General features: G+C 34.7%; 2 protein-coding genes across 3 annotated transcripts in view; one reads left to right on the top strand and one right to left on the bottom strand.

The window, feature by feature from the left end:
* The window catches only part of LOC135694732 (uncharacterized), a 29,811-nt gene extending 23,910 nt beyond the window's left edge, over positions 1-5,901 (top strand). The window contains exons 3-4 of one of the 2 annotated variants that reach the window (XR_016143939.1): positions 4,587-4,716; positions 4,891-5,901. Coding sequence is in view for 1 of the 2 variants with exons in the window: in XM_089109678.1 (XP_088965804.1) it covers positions 4,271-4,517; positions 4,891-5,201 (558 nt within the window). In the remaining variant the exon portion in view is untranslated. Of the gene's footprint in view, positions 1-2,561; positions 4,518-4,586; positions 4,717-4,890 lie in introns of those variants that run through there. The other variant, XM_089109678.1, reaches the window with a different exon arrangement.
* LOC135694724 (dedicator of cytokinesis protein 7) overlaps positions 4,684-21,791 on the bottom strand; it is a 35,975-nt gene continuing 18,867 nt past the window's right edge. The window contains exons 28-48 of the mRNA XM_065213573.2: positions 20,942-21,520; positions 20,217-20,341; positions 19,327-19,541; positions 18,538-18,613; positions 17,954-18,044; positions 17,377-17,511; positions 16,950-17,102; positions 16,313-16,375; positions 15,864-15,959; positions 15,040-15,108; positions 14,374-14,417; positions 13,785-14,022; positions 13,194-13,412; positions 12,927-13,061; positions 12,263-12,352; positions 11,676-11,766; positions 10,291-10,436; positions 9,642-9,785; positions 9,078-9,196; positions 7,170-7,325; positions 4,684-5,969 (exon numbers count right to left, since the gene is read on the bottom strand). Of these exons, the coding sequence (XP_065069645.1) occupies positions 5,957-5,969; positions 7,170-7,325; positions 9,078-9,196; positions 9,642-9,785; positions 10,291-10,436; positions 11,676-11,766; positions 12,263-12,352; positions 12,927-13,061; positions 13,194-13,412; positions 13,785-14,022; positions 14,374-14,417; positions 15,040-15,108; positions 15,864-15,959; positions 16,313-16,375; positions 16,950-17,102; positions 17,377-17,511; positions 17,954-18,044; positions 18,538-18,613; positions 19,327-19,541; positions 20,217-20,341; positions 20,942-21,520 (2,997 nt within the window). The 3' untranslated portion in view covers positions 4,684-5,956. The remainder of the gene's footprint in view (positions 5,970-7,169; positions 7,326-9,077; positions 9,197-9,641; positions 9,786-10,290; positions 10,437-11,675; positions 11,767-12,262; positions 12,353-12,926; positions 13,062-13,193; positions 13,413-13,784; positions 14,023-14,373; positions 14,418-15,039; positions 15,109-15,863; positions 15,960-16,312; positions 16,376-16,949; positions 17,103-17,376; positions 17,512-17,953; positions 18,045-18,537; positions 18,614-19,326; positions 19,542-20,216; positions 20,342-20,941; positions 21,521-21,791) is intronic.

The following is a 21,791-nucleotide window of genomic DNA, read 5'->3' as shown; positions in this document are numbered from 1 at the left end:
ATTGATAATTTTGGTAAGGCCATAACCTTACACTTTTTCATCAAAACAATACCCCTAAATTTTCGCCTTTTTTCGTCCATAACTCCTAAGAAACTCCGTTATTTTTAGTTAAATATTATTTACTAGCATTGGGAAGGAAAATTGAGAAGAATTAGGACAACAAAAATTTGTTCAAAAATTGATCATTTTGGTAAGGCTATAACCTTACACTTTTTCATCAAAACAATACCCCTAAATTTTCGCCTTTTTTGTCCATATTTCTTCAGAAACTCTATTATTTTTAGCTAAATATTATTTACTAGCATTTGGAAGGAAAATAGACAAGAATTAGGACAACAAAAATTTGTTCAAAAATTGATCATTTTGGTAAGGCTATAACCTTACACTTTTTCATCAAAACGATACCCCTAAATTTTCGCCTTTTTCTGTCCATATTTCTTCAGAAACTCTATTATTTTTAGTTAAATATTATTTACTAGCATTGGGAAGGAAAATAGACAAAATTTAGGACAACAAAAATTTGTTCAAAAATTGATCATTTTGGTAAGGCTATAACCTTACACTTTTTCATCAAAACAATACCCCTAAATTTTCGCCTTTTTTGTCCATATTTCTTCAGAAACTCTATTATTTTTAGTTAAATATTATTTACTAGCATTGGGAAGGAAAATAGACAAAATTTAGGACAACAAAAATTTGTTCAAAAATTGATCATTTTGGTAAGGCTATAACCTTACACTTTTTCATCAAAACAATACCCCTAAATTTTCGCCTTTTTTGTCCATATTTCTTCAGAAACTCTATTATTTTTAGCTAAATATTATTTACTAGCATTTGGAAGGAAAATAGACAAGAATTAGGACAAAAAAAATTTGTTCAAAAATTGATCATTTTGGTAAGGCTATAACCTTACACTTTTTCATCAAAACGATACCCCTAAATTTTCGCCTTTTTCTGTCCATATTTCTTCAGAAACTCTATTATTTTTAGTTAAATATTATTTACTAGCATTGGGAAGGAAAATAGACAAAATTTAGGACAACAAAAATTTGTTCAAAAATTGATCATTTTGGTAAGGCTATAACCTTACACTTTTTCATCAAAACAATACCCCTAAATTTTCGCCTTTTTTGTCCATATTTCTTCAGAAACTCTATTATTTTTAGTTAAATATTATTTACTAGCATTTGGAAGGAAAATAGACAAGAATTAGGACAACAAAAAATTTGTTCAAAAACTGATCATTTTGGTAAGGCTATAACCTTACTGTTTTTATCAAAACAATACCCCTGAATTTTCGCCCTTTTTCGTCCATAACTCCTACGAAACTCCGTTATTTTTAGTTAAATATCATTTACTAGCATTGGGAAGAAACATAGACAAGAATAAGGACAACAAAAATTTGTTCAAAAATTGATCATTTTTGTAAGGCTATAACCTTAATGTTTTTATCAAAATAATACCCTTGAATTTTGACCCTTTTTTGTTCATAACTTCTCAGAAACTTCATTATTTTTAGTTAAATTAAATTTACTAGCATTGGGAAGGAAAATATAGAAGAATTAGGACAACAAAAATTTGTTCAAAAATCGATAATTTTGGTAAGGCTATAACCTTACATTTTTCAGCAAAACTACACCCTTAAACCTTTGCCTATTTTCGTCCATAACTCCTAACAATCTCCGTTATTTTTAGTTAAATATCATTTACTAGCATTGGGAAGGAAACATAGACAAGAATTAGGACAACAAAAATTTGTTCAAAAATTGATAATTTTGGTAAGGCCATAACCTTACACTTTTTCATCAAAACAATACCCCTAAATTTTCGCCTTTTTTCGTCCATAACTCCTAAGAAACTCCGTTATTTTTAGTTAAATATTATTTACTAGCATTGGGAAGGAAAATTGAGAAGAATTAGGACAACAAAAATTTGTTCAAAAATTGATCATTTTGGTAAGGCTATAACCTTACACTTTTTCATCAAAACAATACCCCTAAATTTTCGCCTTTTTTGTCCATATTTCTTCAGAAACTCTATTATTTTTAGCTAAATATTATTTACGAGCATTTGGAAGGAAAATAGACAAGAATTAGGACAACAAAAATTTGTTCAAAAATTGATCATTTTGGTAAGGCTATAACCTTACACTTTTTCATCAAAACGATACCCCTAAATTTTCGCCTTTTTCTGTCCATATTTCTTCAGAAACTCTATTATTTTTAGTTAAATATTATTTACTAGCATTGGGAAGGAAAATAGAGAAGAATTAGGACAACAAAAATTTGTTCAAAAATTGATCATTTTGGTAAGGCTATAACCTTACACTTTTTCATCAAAACAATACCCCTAAATTTTCGCCTTTTTTGTCCATATTTCTTCAGAAACTCTATTATTTTTAGTTAAATATTATTTACTAGCATTTGGAAGGAAAATAGACAAGAATTAGGACAACAAAAAATTTGTTCAAAAATTGATCATTTTGATAAGGCTATAACCTTACTGTTTTTATCAAAATAATACCCCTGAATTTTCGCCCTTTTTTGTTCATAACTTCTTAGAAACTCCATTATTTTTAGTTAAATATCATTTACTAGCATTGGGAAGGAAAATAAACAGGAATTAGAACAAGAAAAATTTGTTCAAAAATCGATAATTTTGGTAAGGCTATAACCTTACACTTTTTCACCAAAACAACACCCTTAGACCTTTGCCTATTTGCGTCCATAACTCCTCAGAAACTCTATTATTTTCAGTTAAATACTATTTACTAGAATTGGGAGGGAAAATAGACAAGAATTAGGACAACCAAAATTTTTTCAAAAATCGATCATTTCGGTAAGGCTATTACCTTTTATTTTTCACCAAAACAATACCCTTAAACCTTTGCCTATTTTCGTCTATAACTCCTAACAAAGTCCATTATTTTCAATTAAATATCATTTACTAGCATTGGGAAGGAAAATAGACAAGAATTTGGACAACCAAAATTTGTTGAAAAATCGATCATTTAGGTAAGGCTATAACCTTACATTTTTCATCAAAAGTACACCTTCAAACTCTGCCTATTTGCGTCCATAATTCCTTAGAAACTCCATTATCTTTAGTTAAATATCATTCACCAGCATTGGGAAGGAAAATAGACAAGAATTAGGACAACCAAAATTTGTTCAAAAATCGATCATTTAGGTAAGGCTATAACCTTACATTTTTCATCAAAAGTACACCTTCAAACTCTGCCTATTTGCGTCCATAATTCCTTAGAAACTCCATTATCTTTAGTTAAATATCATTCACCAGCATTGGGAAGGAAAATAGACAAGAATTAGGACAACCAAAATTTGTTCAAAAATCGATCATTTAGGTAAGGCTATAACCTTACATTTTTCATCAAAAGTACACCTTCAAACTCTGCCTATTTGCGTCCATAATTCCTTAGAAACTCCATTATCTTTAGTTAAATATCATTCACCAGCATTGGGAAGGAAAATAGACAAGAATTAGGACAACCAAAATTTGTTCAAAAATCGATCGTTTCGGTAAGGCTATAACCTTACATAATTCATTAAACAACACCCCTAAACTTTTGCCATATCGTCCATAAGCTCGAAAAAAGGCATTATTTTTAGTTGATTATCATTTTCTAACATTAGGAAGGAAGATAGGCAATAGAATCTTCAGATACTTCGTACACTATTTTTTAGACCGAAAGCCGTTTGTTTTAGGTGTTGAGGTCTGTGTTTGGAAATGGGGTTTTTTAAGAGTTCTAGGTTCCATGGGGCGAAACGTTTCAATCTGTTGAAAATCGTGTTTTTAAAAAATGTCATTACTTAGTTGCTTCAGCCCTGTTTTACTTTACTCGATAGCCGCTGCTTCTGTTTACAAGGAAATTAATTTTTCTTAAGCTTTTGAAACTGTTTGGGCTTGCCTGAAACTAAGGTCGGTGATGTGTGATCAGTGGGAGACTTTCTTTAGATAAAGGTTAATTTACACTTGCTGGCAAAAGCTCTTACTGAGTTTCCCCATAAAAAGGTATTTGAAATTTTTGCTCCTGAATATGGATCGAAAAAGGCGATATGACGTCATTATTAGGCAGGTCTATAACACAAATGACACTTCCTACTCTACTCTGAAACTTGAAACTAAAACCAACACAGATGCCGGATGACTTTACACAGAGACAGTAGTTATAACGCCGTGCGTAACCAAAAAAGAACTTTAGGATAATTGGGTTTTCCACTGAATCTAACAACAGTTTGAGCAAGCTAGGATGAGCCTCAATGATAAAAATATGCAGGCATGTCACAGGGTCCCAACATGCGCTCTATGTCGAGTTCACGGTTTTGTGGCGGTTCTCAAAGGTCACAAACGTATTTGTCCATGGAAGACATGCGGGTGTTCTAAATGTGAACTAGTGGCAAGAAAAAGAAGAATTATGGCACGTTTGATACAGTTGAGAAGGGAACAGCTGAAAGAAGATGCCTCAAAAGCAAAACGAAAGCCCATTTTAAAACAAAGTAAGTAAATTGTGATGTTTCTGCCATAACATGACATTAGGGGTACGTGAAGTTGCTGTTTCTTTGTAGAATCGAAAGGAGGTGAAGAGGAGATTTAATTTGAGGGGTTTTGGTAATTTCAAGAGATCATTCTTAGAAGACAAGGTAGACATGCAGGCAAGGTATCTGTATGGTAAAGATAAAATGGTAAAATAAAATGGCAAGCTTTGCAAATATGATACATTTTATATGTTAATTTATACCATTGGATATAATTTTTTACATTGTCCAACTAATCCAGCACGATGGTAGCAAAGAAATTCTACAAATCCTAATTATAGGCCAACGTGGCTTGGCGTGCCCCTTTTTCTAAAAACAAATCTAATCTTTTTAGAGAAAAAAGAAGAAAAGGAGCATCTAGAGACCAGAGGAGTAAACAGTGACAGCCCGCTTGTGATGCCACCATTCATCAGATACTGGCATGGCACGCCGATATGTCCCTTCTTTAGAATGCAATGCGACATTAAAAGGGTTACAGAGCAAGCTACCTTTGTATGTCCAATCAGAGAAAATGGGCCGACCGTTGCACCATATTTAAAATTGTCACCTAAGCCATTGCCACCGTTGCTTGGTTTGGCAAATCAAACGAGGGCTATTTACTACAGCACCGAACCATTTCCACAAACAATTAACAGCATTCAATAAGAGAACACTCTTTTGATAATTGCAACAACATATTTCCCATTATTTAAATATAATTAATAATACATAGAAAATGTGTTGATACGATGAGCAACTTAAGACTCTCAAATCTCAAAGTTTTAGTTGATTGTGAAAAGATCAGTATCCCCACACACAACGTAAAGCAAGATAATTATCTTTCCGTGCCATGTCATTTTTAGATTAAATACGCCGCAAACGACGCACAGCAAGGGGTTCGCATCTAGAATTTGTTTAGAATTAACTAGAATCTGTAGGTTACGAATGAAACTCCTCATAGGAAATAAACAAAACCCTAGGAAAGTATTGGCTTTTCATGAGTTTTTCAAAACAGGAACCATAAGGGATACATTGCTTCCAAATTCGAATAATATTGAAAGCACAGACATGGGACAGGCCATTTTTGTCTTGTTTTAAGTGTTTATAAGAACGAGAGTAGTAATGTAATCTGACAAAGTTCGATTAACAGAAATTTGTAGGTAAATACATTTCTTTATTCTACGTTAATGAAATAATAATTGTTAATAATATCAACACAGGCTATATTTCTAACAAGATTTCCTCTACAATCATCACTAGTAGCTCTTACCTTCGTTTTCAACAAGACAATTCTACTAGTTGGAGTGAAGAGATCTCTTTCTATTTCCAAGTAAGTTGCGATTGAAGGAAAGAGAAAATGCTGCGGTGTCTTTGATAAAAATGTTGAAATTCTTCTAATGATCCTGCTGTTAATTTCACAATCACATACCATCTCTAAACAGAAACAAATTTTCCGTTAAATATCATACGGAGACGAACCAAAAGATGATAGAGAAAGTTAGCACAATAAGAGCTAAAACAGTAAACGAATGTGCAGAAACTTTAGCATCTCATGTAGTTTGGGCTGGACAACAAGCATGACTTTGGCTAGAGGTTTCCAATTTGCAAGTAGGGAGTTCGATCCAAATTGCCTATAGCAAAATAATAGAACTTTGCCCAAAACATCTAGAGGTGCGAGTGTATGCCTTGAACTGCGAAGTTTGATTCTTAACTGTGAACTTATGCATCCTTCCTATCTAGCGATATTCGTGTTTAACTGTTCGAAGGTGCAAGACACAAAAAATTGAAACACCAAATTGACAAAGAGCAACAGGCGAAATGTACTTTTTGGGCCATACTGAACTTTATAACAAAAAAATGTTTGCACACTATGCGGAAAGAAAACAAAATTACTTCAAATATAAACTGAAAAATATCATATAACAAAATATTTTCGTTAAACAAATGATTTTTTGCTACTTGTCAACACCCAAAAAGCAAAGAGCCTCACATCTCCACGAGTTTTTTTAACTTTCTTAGAAATTCCTTGATTTCAGTACGAAACTTTTCCCAATGTTTCTTAACGAACTTGAGCCATTTTGAAGGACTGCGCAATACACAATATTGAATAACTCACAGACATGTAACACCAAACGTATTTTGCAAAAGCAGGATAGTTTCAACACAATAAGGAAAAAATCACTAAAATCGATGAAAAGAATGTAATAATGCATTTATTACAAAGAAAAAAACACATTTTCTACACGGATCAAAATTGGTTATTTGACAAAGTGCAAGTACTGATCTTTCTTCAATCTCGAAGCCCATTATTACTTTTTACATAAACCAATTTTTGAAACAGACGCATAAGTTTTTTTTCAAAAACGTTGTTTTTTACCAAGGCCCAAACGCTCTTGCCTTTATGATGAATTTTGCTTGAAAATATTCTTAAATTGAGTGTTCATATTTTTGCGACATAGCCATGAAGTATATTGTCTGTTTGTTTTGCAAGATGAATGACGTACAACATGTCAAAAGCTCTTTACTGAAAACGTGTAAAAATATTATATTATCATAGTATTAGTAGATACTGTTATTTTTTTATCATAAAACTCATGTCAATCAAATTGAAATAAAGAAAAACATTTTGCTTACTTCTTTCTTAGTGATCCACGGAGCGTACCAAATCGCTTCTTAAGTAGCGGTTCCAGCTTGTCAACAAATACTTTGTAGTTCTTTTCCAACTCTTTCTGGTATGCTCGCTGATCAGGGGTGATTAAAGTTTTGTTCTTTGAAAGTGCCTCTGCAGACCTTTGAGGAACAAAACATGAACTTGCAAATCTTGCAAATAACAGTTTAAAAGCAATCATAGAAAATTTATTAAAAATACTTCTTGTAGCATGAACTGTCACTTCTTTCGTGAACTCAACTTTGTATAAAACAAGAAACATTCGAACTTTTATTCAACTTTCCAAAGGGATTTAATCAGAATTTTTTCCACCGCATATTCACAAACATGTTAAAGTACAAAAAGACGCTAAAGGATATTTCGACCAGGAATATTGAACCGGGCCACTATGTGACAAGCATAGCTAGGGTTCCCCTCCCCATGAGAGCAGCAATTTTATACAGTTAATTATATATTGACGTATGGCGAATTCTAAACTTCCCAGTAAAACAAAAAATGCTACTCGAAAAAATTAAGTAAGGAGTTAGAATGTAGCCAGAGCGCAAAAACCTTTATTATCTTATAAGATGCGATCTGTAGCTGAGGATTCTGCATATGCAGACACACAACTTTAGCAAATCATCTTCTTTTTTTATTTACGTACATAATCACTGCACCGTCCCCCCTTCTGGTGGGTGTGTACTGAAGGGTTATTCCCAATACAATCAAATATTTTTGAATAGCAGCTATTTGCTATCTTTAATTTCGAGGAATAAACCATAAAAGAAGCAAAGAGTTAGTTAGCAAAGAAAATAATTGGCGCTTTTAGTGCTCCAGTACAGCAAGGCTTGGGGCGACATAGTTGTGCCATTAGTGCTGAAAAAAATAGCATATGACTTGAGGGTGCATATGACCCAGACAGCAGATAAACAATCCTCTACAGGTTGTCTGAACAAACCAAAAAAGTCGCCTACCCTATACAAAATCAGCACTATCCTTATCTATTTGTAAATTCCCTGTTATCTAACCTAAGAGGCACATTTCCTTTCCATTTCTCTTTTTCTTGACCTTTTGTTACCTATGTGTTAAAACAAGAGGCACTTATACAACCCTTTTCGTCAGCTCTTTGTTGAAAATGCATGTTTGCATTCATATTTTTAGTTGTGGCTCTATGTAAACATACTCGGTGTCTGCCTCTAGCTTCAACGATACATTTGGTACCGTGACATACTGACAAATCTAAGCTTGACCTTACATGAGGTTAAAATCATTCAGTAAGCTTGCTACTTCACAACACTAAATTAACATCAATTTTTGTACATAGTACATAGTCTACTGAGTGAATCCTAAGAATATCATCCCAGAAAAATATTCAATGCAACGTGAATGTTAATCGCCTATACGAAACACAAAACCCAATTCAGCAGCGTGAGTGAAGCACAGAATTTTCTTCGAGAATTTTCTACGATAACTCTGGAAAGGTTCTTTCAACTATATACTCCCTTATAGTACTCAGGGCCACTGGAGGATTTTTGGGCAAAATTGGAATTCGAGTAGGAAGTACCCCCACCATTATCAAATTCCTTTCCCCTCACCGATGGTCAGGTCCACTTATGCAAACTATATCCTTTTGAGTTTCACAAGCTTGACACTAGACCTTCATCTGGAGAAGGGAAAGCTAAGCAATACATAATTATAATGCTTCTTTTTAACTTCATCACAAGCTGACGTCAAACAAAGAAGCGGGGAAACATTAAAGCAAAAGATAGTCGATAGACAGGATATGCATTTATATAGCAGTAGCAATTTGGTTGCGTTATGATTGCATTAAGCGTGTTAAACGGAGTAGCCACTGATAGACATCACTTGTAATTCATATAAAGGAATAAACGTACCTTTTGACGAATTCTTTGAAACATAAACGTAATTTGTGGTGATTCCTTGTTATTGCCGCATTCTCATTTTGCCCTCTTTCAAAGTCAGTTAAAAATACATTGGCGATTTCCATTGGTCCCTAAAAGGTATTTGCTTCATAAAATTTCTGTTAAAACAGTTTAGGAGCAGGCCATTCAAAACTAAGGAAATAACAGCAAGAGTAGGTCATTTAGGCCATCATTGTTCATGTCCTATCAAGTTATAGACTCGCAGATATTTTCTATCTAGTTTTTTTCTATTTTAAGATTCCGTTATCAAAGCCTATTCCAAAAAGGTAGCTTGGTGTATATAAACATGCAAACCATCCTGGGTGTCTCTTTTGCCATATGTTTACCCTCCCTGGGTAATTATATATTTACCTAGCATCATTTTTGAATAGAGATTGAGACAACTGTGAGTGGCCACAGGGTTATTATGAAGATTCCTGCCCTTGTGGTGTCGTTGTGGTACTGTAGTTTGTAAAAGTGTATCGTAAATTCATATGAGCATAAAAAAGTAAAACACATTTATCTTAATCTACTTACTTGATTAACAGTCGTTCCAACACAGCCTTGAAGAACCATTTGCAGCATTTTCGCATCAGCAGGCTCTGTTTCGATTGCTTGACACAGTTCTTTTGTCTTTTGTTGGATGTCCTCGATTGCTACTTCAATGGGTGAAAGCACGATCTGAAAGACAAATTAGGTTCAAAACTAGACGAAAAGTCCTTGGAATGTTGTTGCTTGTTTTTCAAGAAACCCATTCCCAGGGTAGGTTTTATACACCTTTGATTAGACATGTGAAGATCCACTACCTGTCAAGACTCAGCATAGTTTTTCTGTGCTAATTAATAGCTGATGGCAGATGGTATACTATAAATGTAATCTTTTACTACAGGTTTTGGTAGTAGAAAGATTCAAGATAATTGAAGCAGATTTTCAAGAAAGATGATTCGTGCAATGAGTTTTGTACAAGATTCCTTTTTAACTAAATTTTTTTTCAGAATTTTGAATTTGATCTTTCAACTGTAAGCAAACAAATAGTTAACATCCCATATTGCAAGTTGTTAAGTCTCCTTCAGCAAGAATACTTGTAACTTTACATCCTGAATGCAAGAATGCATTTAACTTTAAAGTTGTAACTTTTTTCAATTGCACACAATTTTCATCAATTGCAAGACGAGATCCTAATCACCTCTTCTCTTTGAATGACACTGATCCTTGTTTTAATGTACGGAAATGCATTTCCAACAGTTAGAATCGTCTTTCTCTTGTGCTGACTCGATAAATCACCGTGGGCTTTTCCGCTTGGCGTGAAAGGTGTAACGAACATAAATCTCCCTGTAAAAAAAAGCAAAATACTATTCTTTGTCACATTTCAAAGTGCGTACCCAATATGTGCGTATTCGTGTGTGTATAAAGCGTTATTCAGCAAAGACCCCAAAAATGGGCATAATTTATTGAATAAAAACAGTCGTTTTCTAGAGGCTTCTTCTAAAAAGACCAAGATTAGACGATTCATTTGTCTGTGATTTGGAGGTCCCCTTTATCGGCGGGTATTAGTTAAAGAGAGATTTTCTGGGAGTATTTGAATATTCAACAATATGTTCCAGGCTACTTGCAAAGAAAACTTAAAGGCATTGAGTCATGGTAAATAGGCTTTCTCTATAGGGGGTCATTTGGTTTCGGCGTGATCGCTGCTGTTTCATGTGATATTGGCATCCGTTGTTGACAACTTGCTATTGATGGAAACTGTTATGTTAATCAGTACGAGGTGAGTTCATGTGACCAGTTCAAGGTCAACCAATAGCATCGCAGTCATGGAAATCATGACTCAGCGGATTTTGGCACTTAGGGTATACCCAGTCTATTTATCATGACTCAATGCCTTTAAGTTTGTGAAAATGTTTTTTAAAGAAGATACCAGAGTACCAAAAGCAAGATAACGACAAAAGATCCAAAAACACCTCAACGAAAAGATGATTCTGATTTGCATCTAAGTAGTAAACGTGGTGATAAACAATTGGAATGAAAAGACCATTGTATCCGGAATGTTTGAAGGAATTATACGATTGTTGTTCTTGTGTTTCTCTTGCTACATTATCATAGAAAGTTACGTAGAATTTCTACATGTAACTTTTTAAAGGATCCAGTCTTGAATGATTTCATTGCGCTTAAAAAACGTCTGGTGTAGAAAAAGATAACAGCAAAGCTGTAAAAAGTTTTCTTCCGCCCTATTATGGCAGCGTCCAACGTCAGATGACGGCCAAAACTCGTAAAAGTTTTATGCCAAGAAATAGAAGAGAGGTTGTTTGTAAAGACTCTTAAATCAAGGCATAGCGTAGGGGATACAATTTTATCAGAAAAGTCAAATCATGTAAACTTTTTGTCAATTGACAATCACTTCTAGGTAGAAACTTTTTCGCCTTTTGGTTTTACCCATTCCCATATTTCATTCTCTGATGAGCGTTTTAAGAAACTTGCTGTTGGATGAACTTGAAATGTTCCCATTATCACATGTTAGACGGAAAAAATTTTACAAAACTCTTCGAACTGCAAGATCTGTTTCTGAAAACTTACGCAGATTATTATTCTTGTCAAAGTAGGTAATTCTGTCCACCAATTCCCATTCTTCAAAAAGAGGTTCGACGTATGTTATCTGTATGTAGGCCTGAAATTAAAATATTCAGTAAGGTTTACGGATTGTCTTTAGAACAGAAGTTCTAGTTAAGATCTATAATAGGAAAACAATGCTGTTGAGGTAAAATCTAAAGGACGAGGGAAGTAGGCCTATAGAATAATTTACAACAACAACCAAACAGGTTTTTTTTTTGCAAAGAAGGGCGACTTTCGGAGAAAGGAATAATAGGAGAATTACTGTTTTAATGGCCTGTCATAAAGTACTCAATGCCGTATTAACAGTGCTATATACGTTTTTGGGAGAGTTTATAATGGGAAAGTTTGAGTCCCGACTCTGAGTTTCACAGTTGCAATCATAAGTTAAGAACCATCAAGATATAGGAACAAAATGTCTACTATCCGCTTAAGTCAGCCTTCTCAAATAGAAAGTGCGACAAAATTTTGACAGGTTTGACAAATTTTGACAGTTTGACAGATGACAGGTAGAGATTTCTTTTCCAGGAGTCAAAAGGAAAGTAAATATTTACCTTGTTTGGATCCAGGCGATTTGGGTCAACTACACTCGAGTCTTTAATGACGTCAATCACCTCGTATCCAAATTTATCTCCATAAAATGCCTTGAAAAATGTAAAGAAATAACGGTCGGTGAAATTCGAGGATTACAATGAAATGATATCAATGACATTGATATCGAAGATAAAGATATTGATGATATGGATGTTGAAGATATAGATACTGACATCGATGATATTGATAATAGTATCGACAAAATTGATGATACCGATATCGAAGATAAAGATATTGGTTATATATATTGTTATTGATCATATCGTTATTGATGATATTGATATTGATGGGGTTGATAATATTGATATCGAAGATGTAGATATAGATTTTGATGATATTGTGTGGATAACAGTGATATTTACATCGATGATATTCATATTGATGATATTGATTTGATGGATATATTGCAAACAAAATGCTGGAAGCGGCTGCAAGGTGTATAGAACTTCATACCAACCAGAAAAATATTCTTGCCGAGAAAAAAAATGCTATCAATTCATTTGCTATCAGCAGGAAGAAATGTTTACATTTTCACTTTGGCATAAAACAACAGCATTCCATAATGGCTTGAACTCTAGAATAAACATCAATAAATAATGGATTAATGTAATGAGAAGACCATACCTGTAGCCTATGGGAAATCTCAGGCAACTTGGTAATAGCTGGCTCTTTGTAGATAAACTCCTCCCCATCAATATCTCCAAATTTTGCACCATAAAAGCCCACTCTGAAATATGTACCCATCATCCTTTTACCTTCCTGGAAGATTAACAAAATTAACACTTTACTTTTTATCAAATTCAGTATCCTCGATTTCTTACTCTTTAAAACAATATAAATTTCAACTCAATAAAAACATAATGAGGTTGAAATGAATACCCAACTGCTTACCGTCTGAACAATCCTTTTAAAGCCATCTGCCAACTTCTCGTGGACGTCTACCAACTTTTTGTGATCTCGTTTAGCTTCATAAATCTTTATAAGTATTTTGTAAACTTCGTTCACCAGCTCATACATGTTTGCCATTGTGAAGGAGTATGCAGCCTGCTCCAATAAGCCAACAATCCCGTTCTCGCTAAAATATTTGCCCGCACAAATTCCTTCTTCTTCCTGAAGGTGAAGAAAATGCGCAAAATCAGAAAAAGGTTAGCGTACAGCTTTTAGTTTTTTGTGTATTTCTCGCATAGACTCACAAAGCATACCGCGCATATTTTGCGTAGATCCCACGCATATTTCTGGTTTGATCGCTATAGTCGATTGGATATAGAATACATCATCTTTATTGTAATTGATTACATGTATTCTTTGAGACAAGCATTATCGCCAGTACTGCAGTATGAAAAGTGACCTTACTGCAATTGTAAACCATCCCTCATTAAAATTACACTTTAAACCTAGTACATGGAGTTTCAGGTAACTTTTCAAGTAAGTTGACCACCCAAAAGGTACAAATCTCAAACGAAGCATAAACACAAGACTTACAGGGGAGACAATATCATCGGAAACTGCACTCTCCTCCAAGGCATTGTAAGTGATACCTTCGAAATCTACGCAGCCGATGGGGAGATAGCTCTTGTCAATGACCATGTAGAGATACTCGGAGACTAGAGCAGCAGAATGAATCAGGCACATGGCAGCCTCCACGTGGCATCCACTGTCGCTGTGCTTTGCTGCCATGTTTTGTAACCATGTCAATCGCAGATCAGGAGAGTTTTGGTATCTGGGTAAAAGTTATGGGCGATGAAAAGCAGATTTAAAAAAGTTTACGAACGAAATCCGAAGCAAAAATGTTGTCTTAGATTACTTCTAAATGGGAAAAAACCGCCCTAACAATTAATTTACACACTGAATGGTTTATGAAAATTTTATAATATATACTATATACAATATAATATTCTTGAACACAATATTGAACTTCGCCAAAGATTCTTTTTCTAGAAGTCCATTAACATCTTAAAGAACATTGCCAGCCTTAAAACCTGGAGATAAAGATGTCTCCTTGTCGAATAAACGGTTGCAAATGCAGATCTACATTGGTAGACGTGAGAGAGATAGGGTAAAGGTGTCATACCCTTTAGCAATGCGGTACATCAAGTCGATCAGCATCTCAGGATCCTACATAATATGAAATTAGTGCAAGAGTTAATAAAAAAACTCGGGTTACATATCTAGTGCAAGAGTAAAAGATTTAGGGCTATATATCTTCTTAAAAAATAGGACTTAACATTTCCTTACGCTTTGTTTTCAAGATTTCTCGCAATGAACAACACCCTGTTACTTACGGTTTTTTCCAACTGTTGATTAGTTTCTAAACTTTATGATATAAAGTATCGTGAGACACTGAAAATATTGAATGGTGGCTGATATCTCCTAACATGTTCAAAATGAATGATATTTTATGTGATATTCCATGGCAAAAATATCGGCGGTTGTGGATTTGGGCAATGCACTGCTCTCTATAAGATGGGCTTAGTTCTTACAAACCAGAACACAACAGGAACATCGCAACACATTTTGGGGGAGAGGGGGCTCTAGACAAATAAGCAAACTTTTGATGTAGTTTTTCCACCATTACCCTTGATGCCACAAGAGTTATATCATACTTCAATGAAAAGTGAGGGGGCTACATCAGTTATGCAGCTTTTGAACAAGCAGCTTTGATGACATATAGATTGAAATGACAGTCTTTCTCACTCGCGATCAATTCAAAGTTTTCAATTGGTCTGTTTCAACTCACCTCTTGATATTCTTTCATTTTAACGGTATCTGACAGAATCATGTGCAGGTTGAAGACTAGTTCTCTGACCTGTCAACAAAAGTAAAAATATTTTCTAGCAGATGTTTAAGAAAAACGTTGATCTTGGTTTCTTCATAAGGTTTTTATGATACCTCACCCCCGCTTAAAACTGAAACTTTTAGGGTATAGTTCTATAATGTTTCTTGAAAGCGCAGTATTCTGTTGCAGAAAACGTAAATAAAAATACAGTTTAAAACTGTTTGTCAGATGAGGTCTTGCTGAAAACTAATGCTTAAAGGTACCATCTTCACCAAATTATCAGTTACGTGAACCTTTTAGATGGCTTAATTCCAACAGCTTAGATTAAAAGCGTTTGCCTGAGAGCGGCTTTAATCCTCATATTGAATAGGCTTCAGTTAGAGTGGGGAAAGAAACCAGCCTTTAGAAGTGAGGTCACACCGAAAGGAGACCAAAGCACTATTGGATACTGTGTTCATAAAAATACACAGAAAAGAATGCGGTGTATGTGATCTTTCTGTATTATCATCATAAAATAAAAAAATCACAAAAAAATATAAGGTAGAATAATAAAATATGTGCTGTACGCAGTGAGAAAGGCAATCCTATCTTTGAAGAAAGGTAAAGCTTCTAATTTCATCATTGGTAGTTAAAAAGCCAATGAAACAATCTTATCGAGGTATCAAGGATTTTGTTTCCATTTCCCCCAGAAAACATTTAGAAGAGACGGAAAAGTATGTTGGGCCGAGGATTAGAACGCTAAAGAAGCAATTTTAGCTACACAGTATTAAAGATAGAGGTATTACCTGCTCAGGGAACGGCGTTGATCTGAACTGTTGGTCCGTTTGTGCGTATGTTATTATCGTTTTGAGAGATCTTCGTAGGTACTCTTCGTTAAAATGCTTAAAAAACAAAAAGAATTTCAATTTAACAACCAAACAATCTAGAAAATTTCTGCTAAGTATAGGTGTGCAAAATTTGCGGAAAAGCATAGCCAGCATAAGTATCACATTATCATCAACGCAAATAAGCAGAAATGTTTTAACGCTTTTCCTGTGATATGACATCACTAAATCTTCTATGTAGCTATTATTCTAGGACTTAGGCACAGTTATTTAGAAAGCTATGTAGTGACCACAAGGGTATTGCCTTAAAAGAATCTAAGAATTCATCTTTAAAAGTTGGATGCTGAAGAAAACCAGAAATAAACGATCAATTTAATACTCGGAATTTATCTGTAAGGTTTAATTCGTACCTGAGTGGAGCCAACCAGTGTTGACAATGACATTGTAACTTGCATTTTTACTCTGGCAAAGTTCTATGGCAGAAAACAAAATACCGCTTATTTTCAGTACAGACTGATTCTTTTCAAAGGTAAATTGCAAGAAACAACAAGGTTCTTTGAGTATAGTTTTAGTCTGAAAAATTTGATCAACAAGATAAAAAAATATAAATGGATTTAAAAAACAATAAGAGGCGACCCTACCATTTTGGTGAATTTGTATTTGACAACGAAAGCAAAAAATTATTGAAGACGATATTAGACAGACGCTTTGAAATTTTCACATGCTTATCTATCCAATTTATTTTAACCTAAAAATAAATCCAAAGAAATTATAATATTATCTTCAATTTTATATACAAGGTTGGCAAGTAGGTACTTTTCTCCCCGACCAAGGCCTTGAGTTCGTCTTGGAATAACAAAGATTTGCAGATGACATCTTCCTAATACGAAAATCCCTTGATACACTTTGTAGCAAGAAAAACAGCTCCCTAGCTGTAATAATTTTTTACTGTATTTTTATTGCAAACGCACTTATCCAATTGAATTGAATTTAATAAATTGAATTGAATTGAAACATTCGCGGCCTACATAATATCTTTATACTTACATTGCCAATCTCGAAATTCTGCCTCATTAGCAAATATAGCGAAGCACTGGCTTGAGATCTGATTTCACTCAGTGACGAGCAACAGTGGTTCAGCAGACGGAAACATAAATCTGCACACAATTCTGTGTCTACCTCAAACAGCAACTCTGGTAACTAAAAAACGTAAGGAAATTGATTAATCATGAAAAGTTGATGAAAAAGATAGATAAATAAACGATGTGAATACTTTGCAAAGTTGTCGATATTCTCATTATTAATCAGTCGTGTGGGAAGGATCCACTTTAAGAATAAAGAGGCTAGTATTTTGGTTGCCTTCAGGTTTGATGCCTTTCACAGGGTGATCGGTAGGTGGGATTGGGGTGCTACTAGCCTAAGATCCGACTTAACAGGATTCGACTGTACCATAAAAACTAATTTCGCGACATACCTTTCTCACAATGCTTCTCTCTGACGAAAACATTGCCTTTAATACCTCTGTGCTTTGGTTGCATGACAATGCATTTAAAAGGACTCGCATCGCCGAATTCACGACAAACCGGAATACATCGCTTGATAATATTGTCTAGAAAAGATTTTAGAAGACTCGAAGAGATGCCTTTTTTGTAATATATCAAATTAACACTAAAGAATAAAAACAGCTTCCACCACGAAGAGTGTGAAAATAAAGGAGTTACAAAGAAAATTTCTGCACTCCAGTTTAAAACAGTATTCTTCATTAAAGGGAATAATCTTACGTGTCTGGTGCCGTATTGTTATTTATGACAGAGCAATCTGGTTCAAATTTTATTTGAGCAAATAAGAAAGTCTGTCAAAGGAAAAACTTCAAATACTTTTACCACTGTGATGGAAGTAGCATAGCATTGGATGCATCAATACACGCTGTATGTAACTGTCATCCAATTGACAAACAAATGCGATCTACACACACTAACTTTTTACAAATCACTTGCTAAACTCTTATTTCGCACCCCCAAAATCTAAAAGAAAGTGGTTAATTTGTGTACCTGTATTAAAAGCTCCAGTGCGTCTAGAACAATAAAAGCACTTTCCGCTGCCAGGGTTCCTTGTACTTGATAGCTCAACTCAGCCTCTCCACTGAAAGGAAAGTATAATTAGATTGACGGCACGGCAGTAATAACAGTAATAATATCAGAGGAATTATGGTAAACCATATTAAGATAAGCAAAGTATACTTGTCTAAAAAACTAAAGGATAATGTGCAAATTCCCATCAAATCACACCTGCAGCATTTTAGAGAAGGATGAATACACAGAGTTCAGAACGGGATAATGGAAAAAGGAATGCACAATCTAAAACCTACAATAAAATAAATAACAAACTACTGTGCAAATTAATTAGGTTTTTTCTTCAGTTCGGTTTAAAACACCCAAATTTATATATTATTTTGTTTCAATTTACTCGTAAGCTACCGCAGTTTTTTATTGAACACCAAAATTATCAATTAATAATTATAAATTTATATGACCTATGCTCATCCAATGCAAATATATTATAGGATTAAACTGAATCCTGTTTCGAGGCTTTGATGAGATATGTTACAGGAAAGAGCAGCTACTTTAGTACTAACCGTTGCCCTTGTTCTGTGGTTTTTTTCCAATATGTGTGCTCTTTCCTCCATCGAAGTTTTGGAGAGTCGTCTTTGCCTATTAAAGGAAAGACAACGAGGTTCTGAATGACAGCAGACATTACAGCCATAGTGTTGTACTTCTACTTCAACTATGAGATGAAATTTGTTAACCTAGCTATACATGAAAGCTGTTTTACTGCTTGATAATGAAAAATATTCTTCTATGAAAAGGAATGTCACCAGATATAACAAATAATACAAATAGCACAATATCGGAATCGGGGTACTAAGAAAGTCTTGAAATTTGATACCAAGTTTTGCCAACCAAAATGGACTGGTTGAAGTTCTAACCGCTATTTAGCTTCATGGGTATTCTTTGCACAGCACACCGTTGATTTCATTTAAGGGGGTCAACTCTTAATGATGAATTTATTTACACCTTACTTGTATGAGACTTTCCTAGTCTTTGGTCGCAAAAAATTATATAACATGAAAGAATGTCATTAACAATAGCCTGGCCTTATAAGGTAGAAACGAACTTAAGTATCTTTAGAACTTTAACGGCCTTGGAAAGGTCTGCAGTGCAAGGAACTTGGGTTCAAGTGATTGGGTTAGAGACCCCATAGGGCCAAATGCAAGGAATACACAAAGTTTCCATGGTGAAGGTCCCAGCGATTAAAATTTAAATTAACGAACATATTGAGAATACCATTAATGAGCAAATTCATTTGAAGTATTTCAAAAAACCATTGAACGTTTTTATGAGAAATACGAAACTCGAGGACATACTCATCGTTGTCGCCTTGTGTCTCTGGAGCATTTCACGCGCTGCACCTTTATTCAATATGGCCTCTTCTAACGTTTGCAACCTCATTTTGGAATCGGATTGTTTCGGCTTCTTTGCTTGATTGGCAGGTGCGGCTCCTTTAACTACTGCTGGCTTCTTCCCAGGGTATTCGAAGAGCTTGATGCACAAATCCAGAACCTCTAGCAACTGGCCAAGTCTGTCAAGCAATGAAAACAAAAATCGTACTAAATCACCCTTCTGTTGTGGATTGGTACAAAACATCAATCAATCAATAACATTAACTCAGCTTTCTATTCCCTAAAAATTCTCAGAAAAAGTGGATCTAGTTCTATGCTTTATGGATGTTTAAGTATATTTTATGAAATGGCAACAAGAATTGCTTACTGTAAAACGTACTGTCAGTTTTGACGGGAAACTGTCAATTTATGATTCTCTTACAGAAACTTTCAAAGCAGCATGTAGAGAAATGTTCTCCATATTTCCACATCCATATTTTGCAGAGTGCATTTTGCAGTGCATTTTGCAGGGTGCATTTTACAGGGTGCATTTTGCAGGGTACATTTCGCAGGGTGCATTTTGCAGGGTGCATTTCGCAGTGTGGAATCCCTTTGTGTGGTGTGGTACGAGAGCAGATATATCGCAATGGTACAGCAGATTCATATTCAACGTTTGAGGTGACAATTGTCAACGGCAATAAACGAGCTTGCAAAAGTAAATATAAGAAAATATCATTCTAAAAATTCATTAGAATCTGACAATCAGACAAAATTGCTTTCGGTCGCTTGCTGTGTTATTGTCATAATTAAAATCATCAGGTACGAATTAAAAAATGAAAGCTGAAATTTGCCATAGGTAGATCATAATGTATAACCTGCTGGACGGCAGCTTCAGCCACCAATGCTTCAAAGTCGCTTTCTCAATGTTCTTCAAAACCCATAGACAGCAAAGCAGAAGGCTTCGTGTTGAGTCAGGATTTAGAACAGCGCTTCTTGAAACCTTTAAGAAAATAACAATACTAATGATATAAGGATATATTGCGTTTTAGTGTGTAAAACAGGGCGTTGCTAAGATGCAATTTGAGCTTCACGCTTAAAGCAACCATAAGGAAATAGATGCCTGATGCCTGATGATGTCATTGAGCGTGAAACTCGAATATTTAAATAGAAGATTTCTGAAACAAACAAAGCAGACACTACTTTTGTCCCTGTTCATAAAAAATTCGAAGAAATTAATTGTCCCTTTGTAATTATTTACATTGTCAAATGGATGAAAGGTGTAAAAATCTAGTATCTTTTCTTCAGACATTAGATAAAAAGAGCATCTTTCAATGAGATGACAATTGACTATACTTTGCTTTGTAAAAAAAGAAATTTTCATTATTCAATCTCATTTGCTTTTACCATTGTGCTTTAACCTTAGATACTTAAAAGGTAACTGAAACTGTAAGATCTAAACGTTTAATGCTAATATTAAAAGAGGTTCTAGCACATATTGATTCTTTCGTCAATAGCTAATGCTAAGCTAGTGTGCTTCCCTAAATTCAATCATATGTGGATTATACTTTTGACCGTAACAAAAAAGGAAGCTTTCAAAAACCTGTTGCTGAAGATCGATCCTGCTATCATGCTTCGATACAGAACGACTCATTGGAACACTCGACATTGCTATCGCCATGGCAATATCTTCAGATATGACTGAATCCTTCTCGTTTTCAAAACCGCTCAGCTGGCTCAAGACATCCATTGCGATTGCAATGAGTGGAAGATACAGTGCCGCTATTCTGTTGCGACAGATTTCTGTGTTGAAACGCAGGTCAAGATCGTGTGATGCAATCAGGTCCCGCACAACATCAACTGCTTGCTTCATTAAGTCAGGTTCATTGGAGTCAAACGCATTCTTCAGTTCACACAACAGTAATCCGACCAGGAAATGCTGTTCTCTAAATTCAGTTGATAATTCCCCAAGGCTCTGACTTGGGTCCTTGATTGCTAAAGAAAAGCTGGACAAGGATGATGTGATGGAACTCATTGAAGGAGAAGGAGAGATGTTCGGCGATTGGTCGTTGCACGGAAACGGAAGATTTAGGATGACGTAATGCTCATGTGTACAGAGGATGTGTAAAAGTTCTAACTTTAAGAAACTCAGATTGGGATTCCCAGCGCCTTGTCCATTCATCTAGAAAACATAAATAACAGAAATTCATCGACCAGGAAATTGTCACCAATGCCATCACCAATGCCATTATTCTCAAGGATTAAAATAAAATGTTAAGGGTTCAGCTACCTTAAAATTCATAAAAACTGGAGCAATTCTTATGAGAACAAAAGCATTTGGCATAGCGAAATTTTGCCAACGGAATTAATTTCATCATCCAGAATCTCTTCTCAATTTTAAATCAATCGTTAACAGGAAGAATTGCGAGAGTTCATTTGAACTATAGAAATGT

The sequence above is a fragment of the Rhopilema esculentum genome, chromosome 8 (genome assembly GCF_057945365.1).
Source record: "Rhopilema esculentum isolate cy_ngs chromosome 8, ASM5794536v1, whole genome shotgun sequence".
In the NCBI taxonomy this organism is placed as follows: domain Eukaryota; kingdom Metazoa; phylum Cnidaria; class Scyphozoa; order Rhizostomeae; family Rhizostomatidae; genus Rhopilema; species Rhopilema esculentum.
This window is presented reverse-complemented; position numbering and strand designations above follow the sequence as displayed.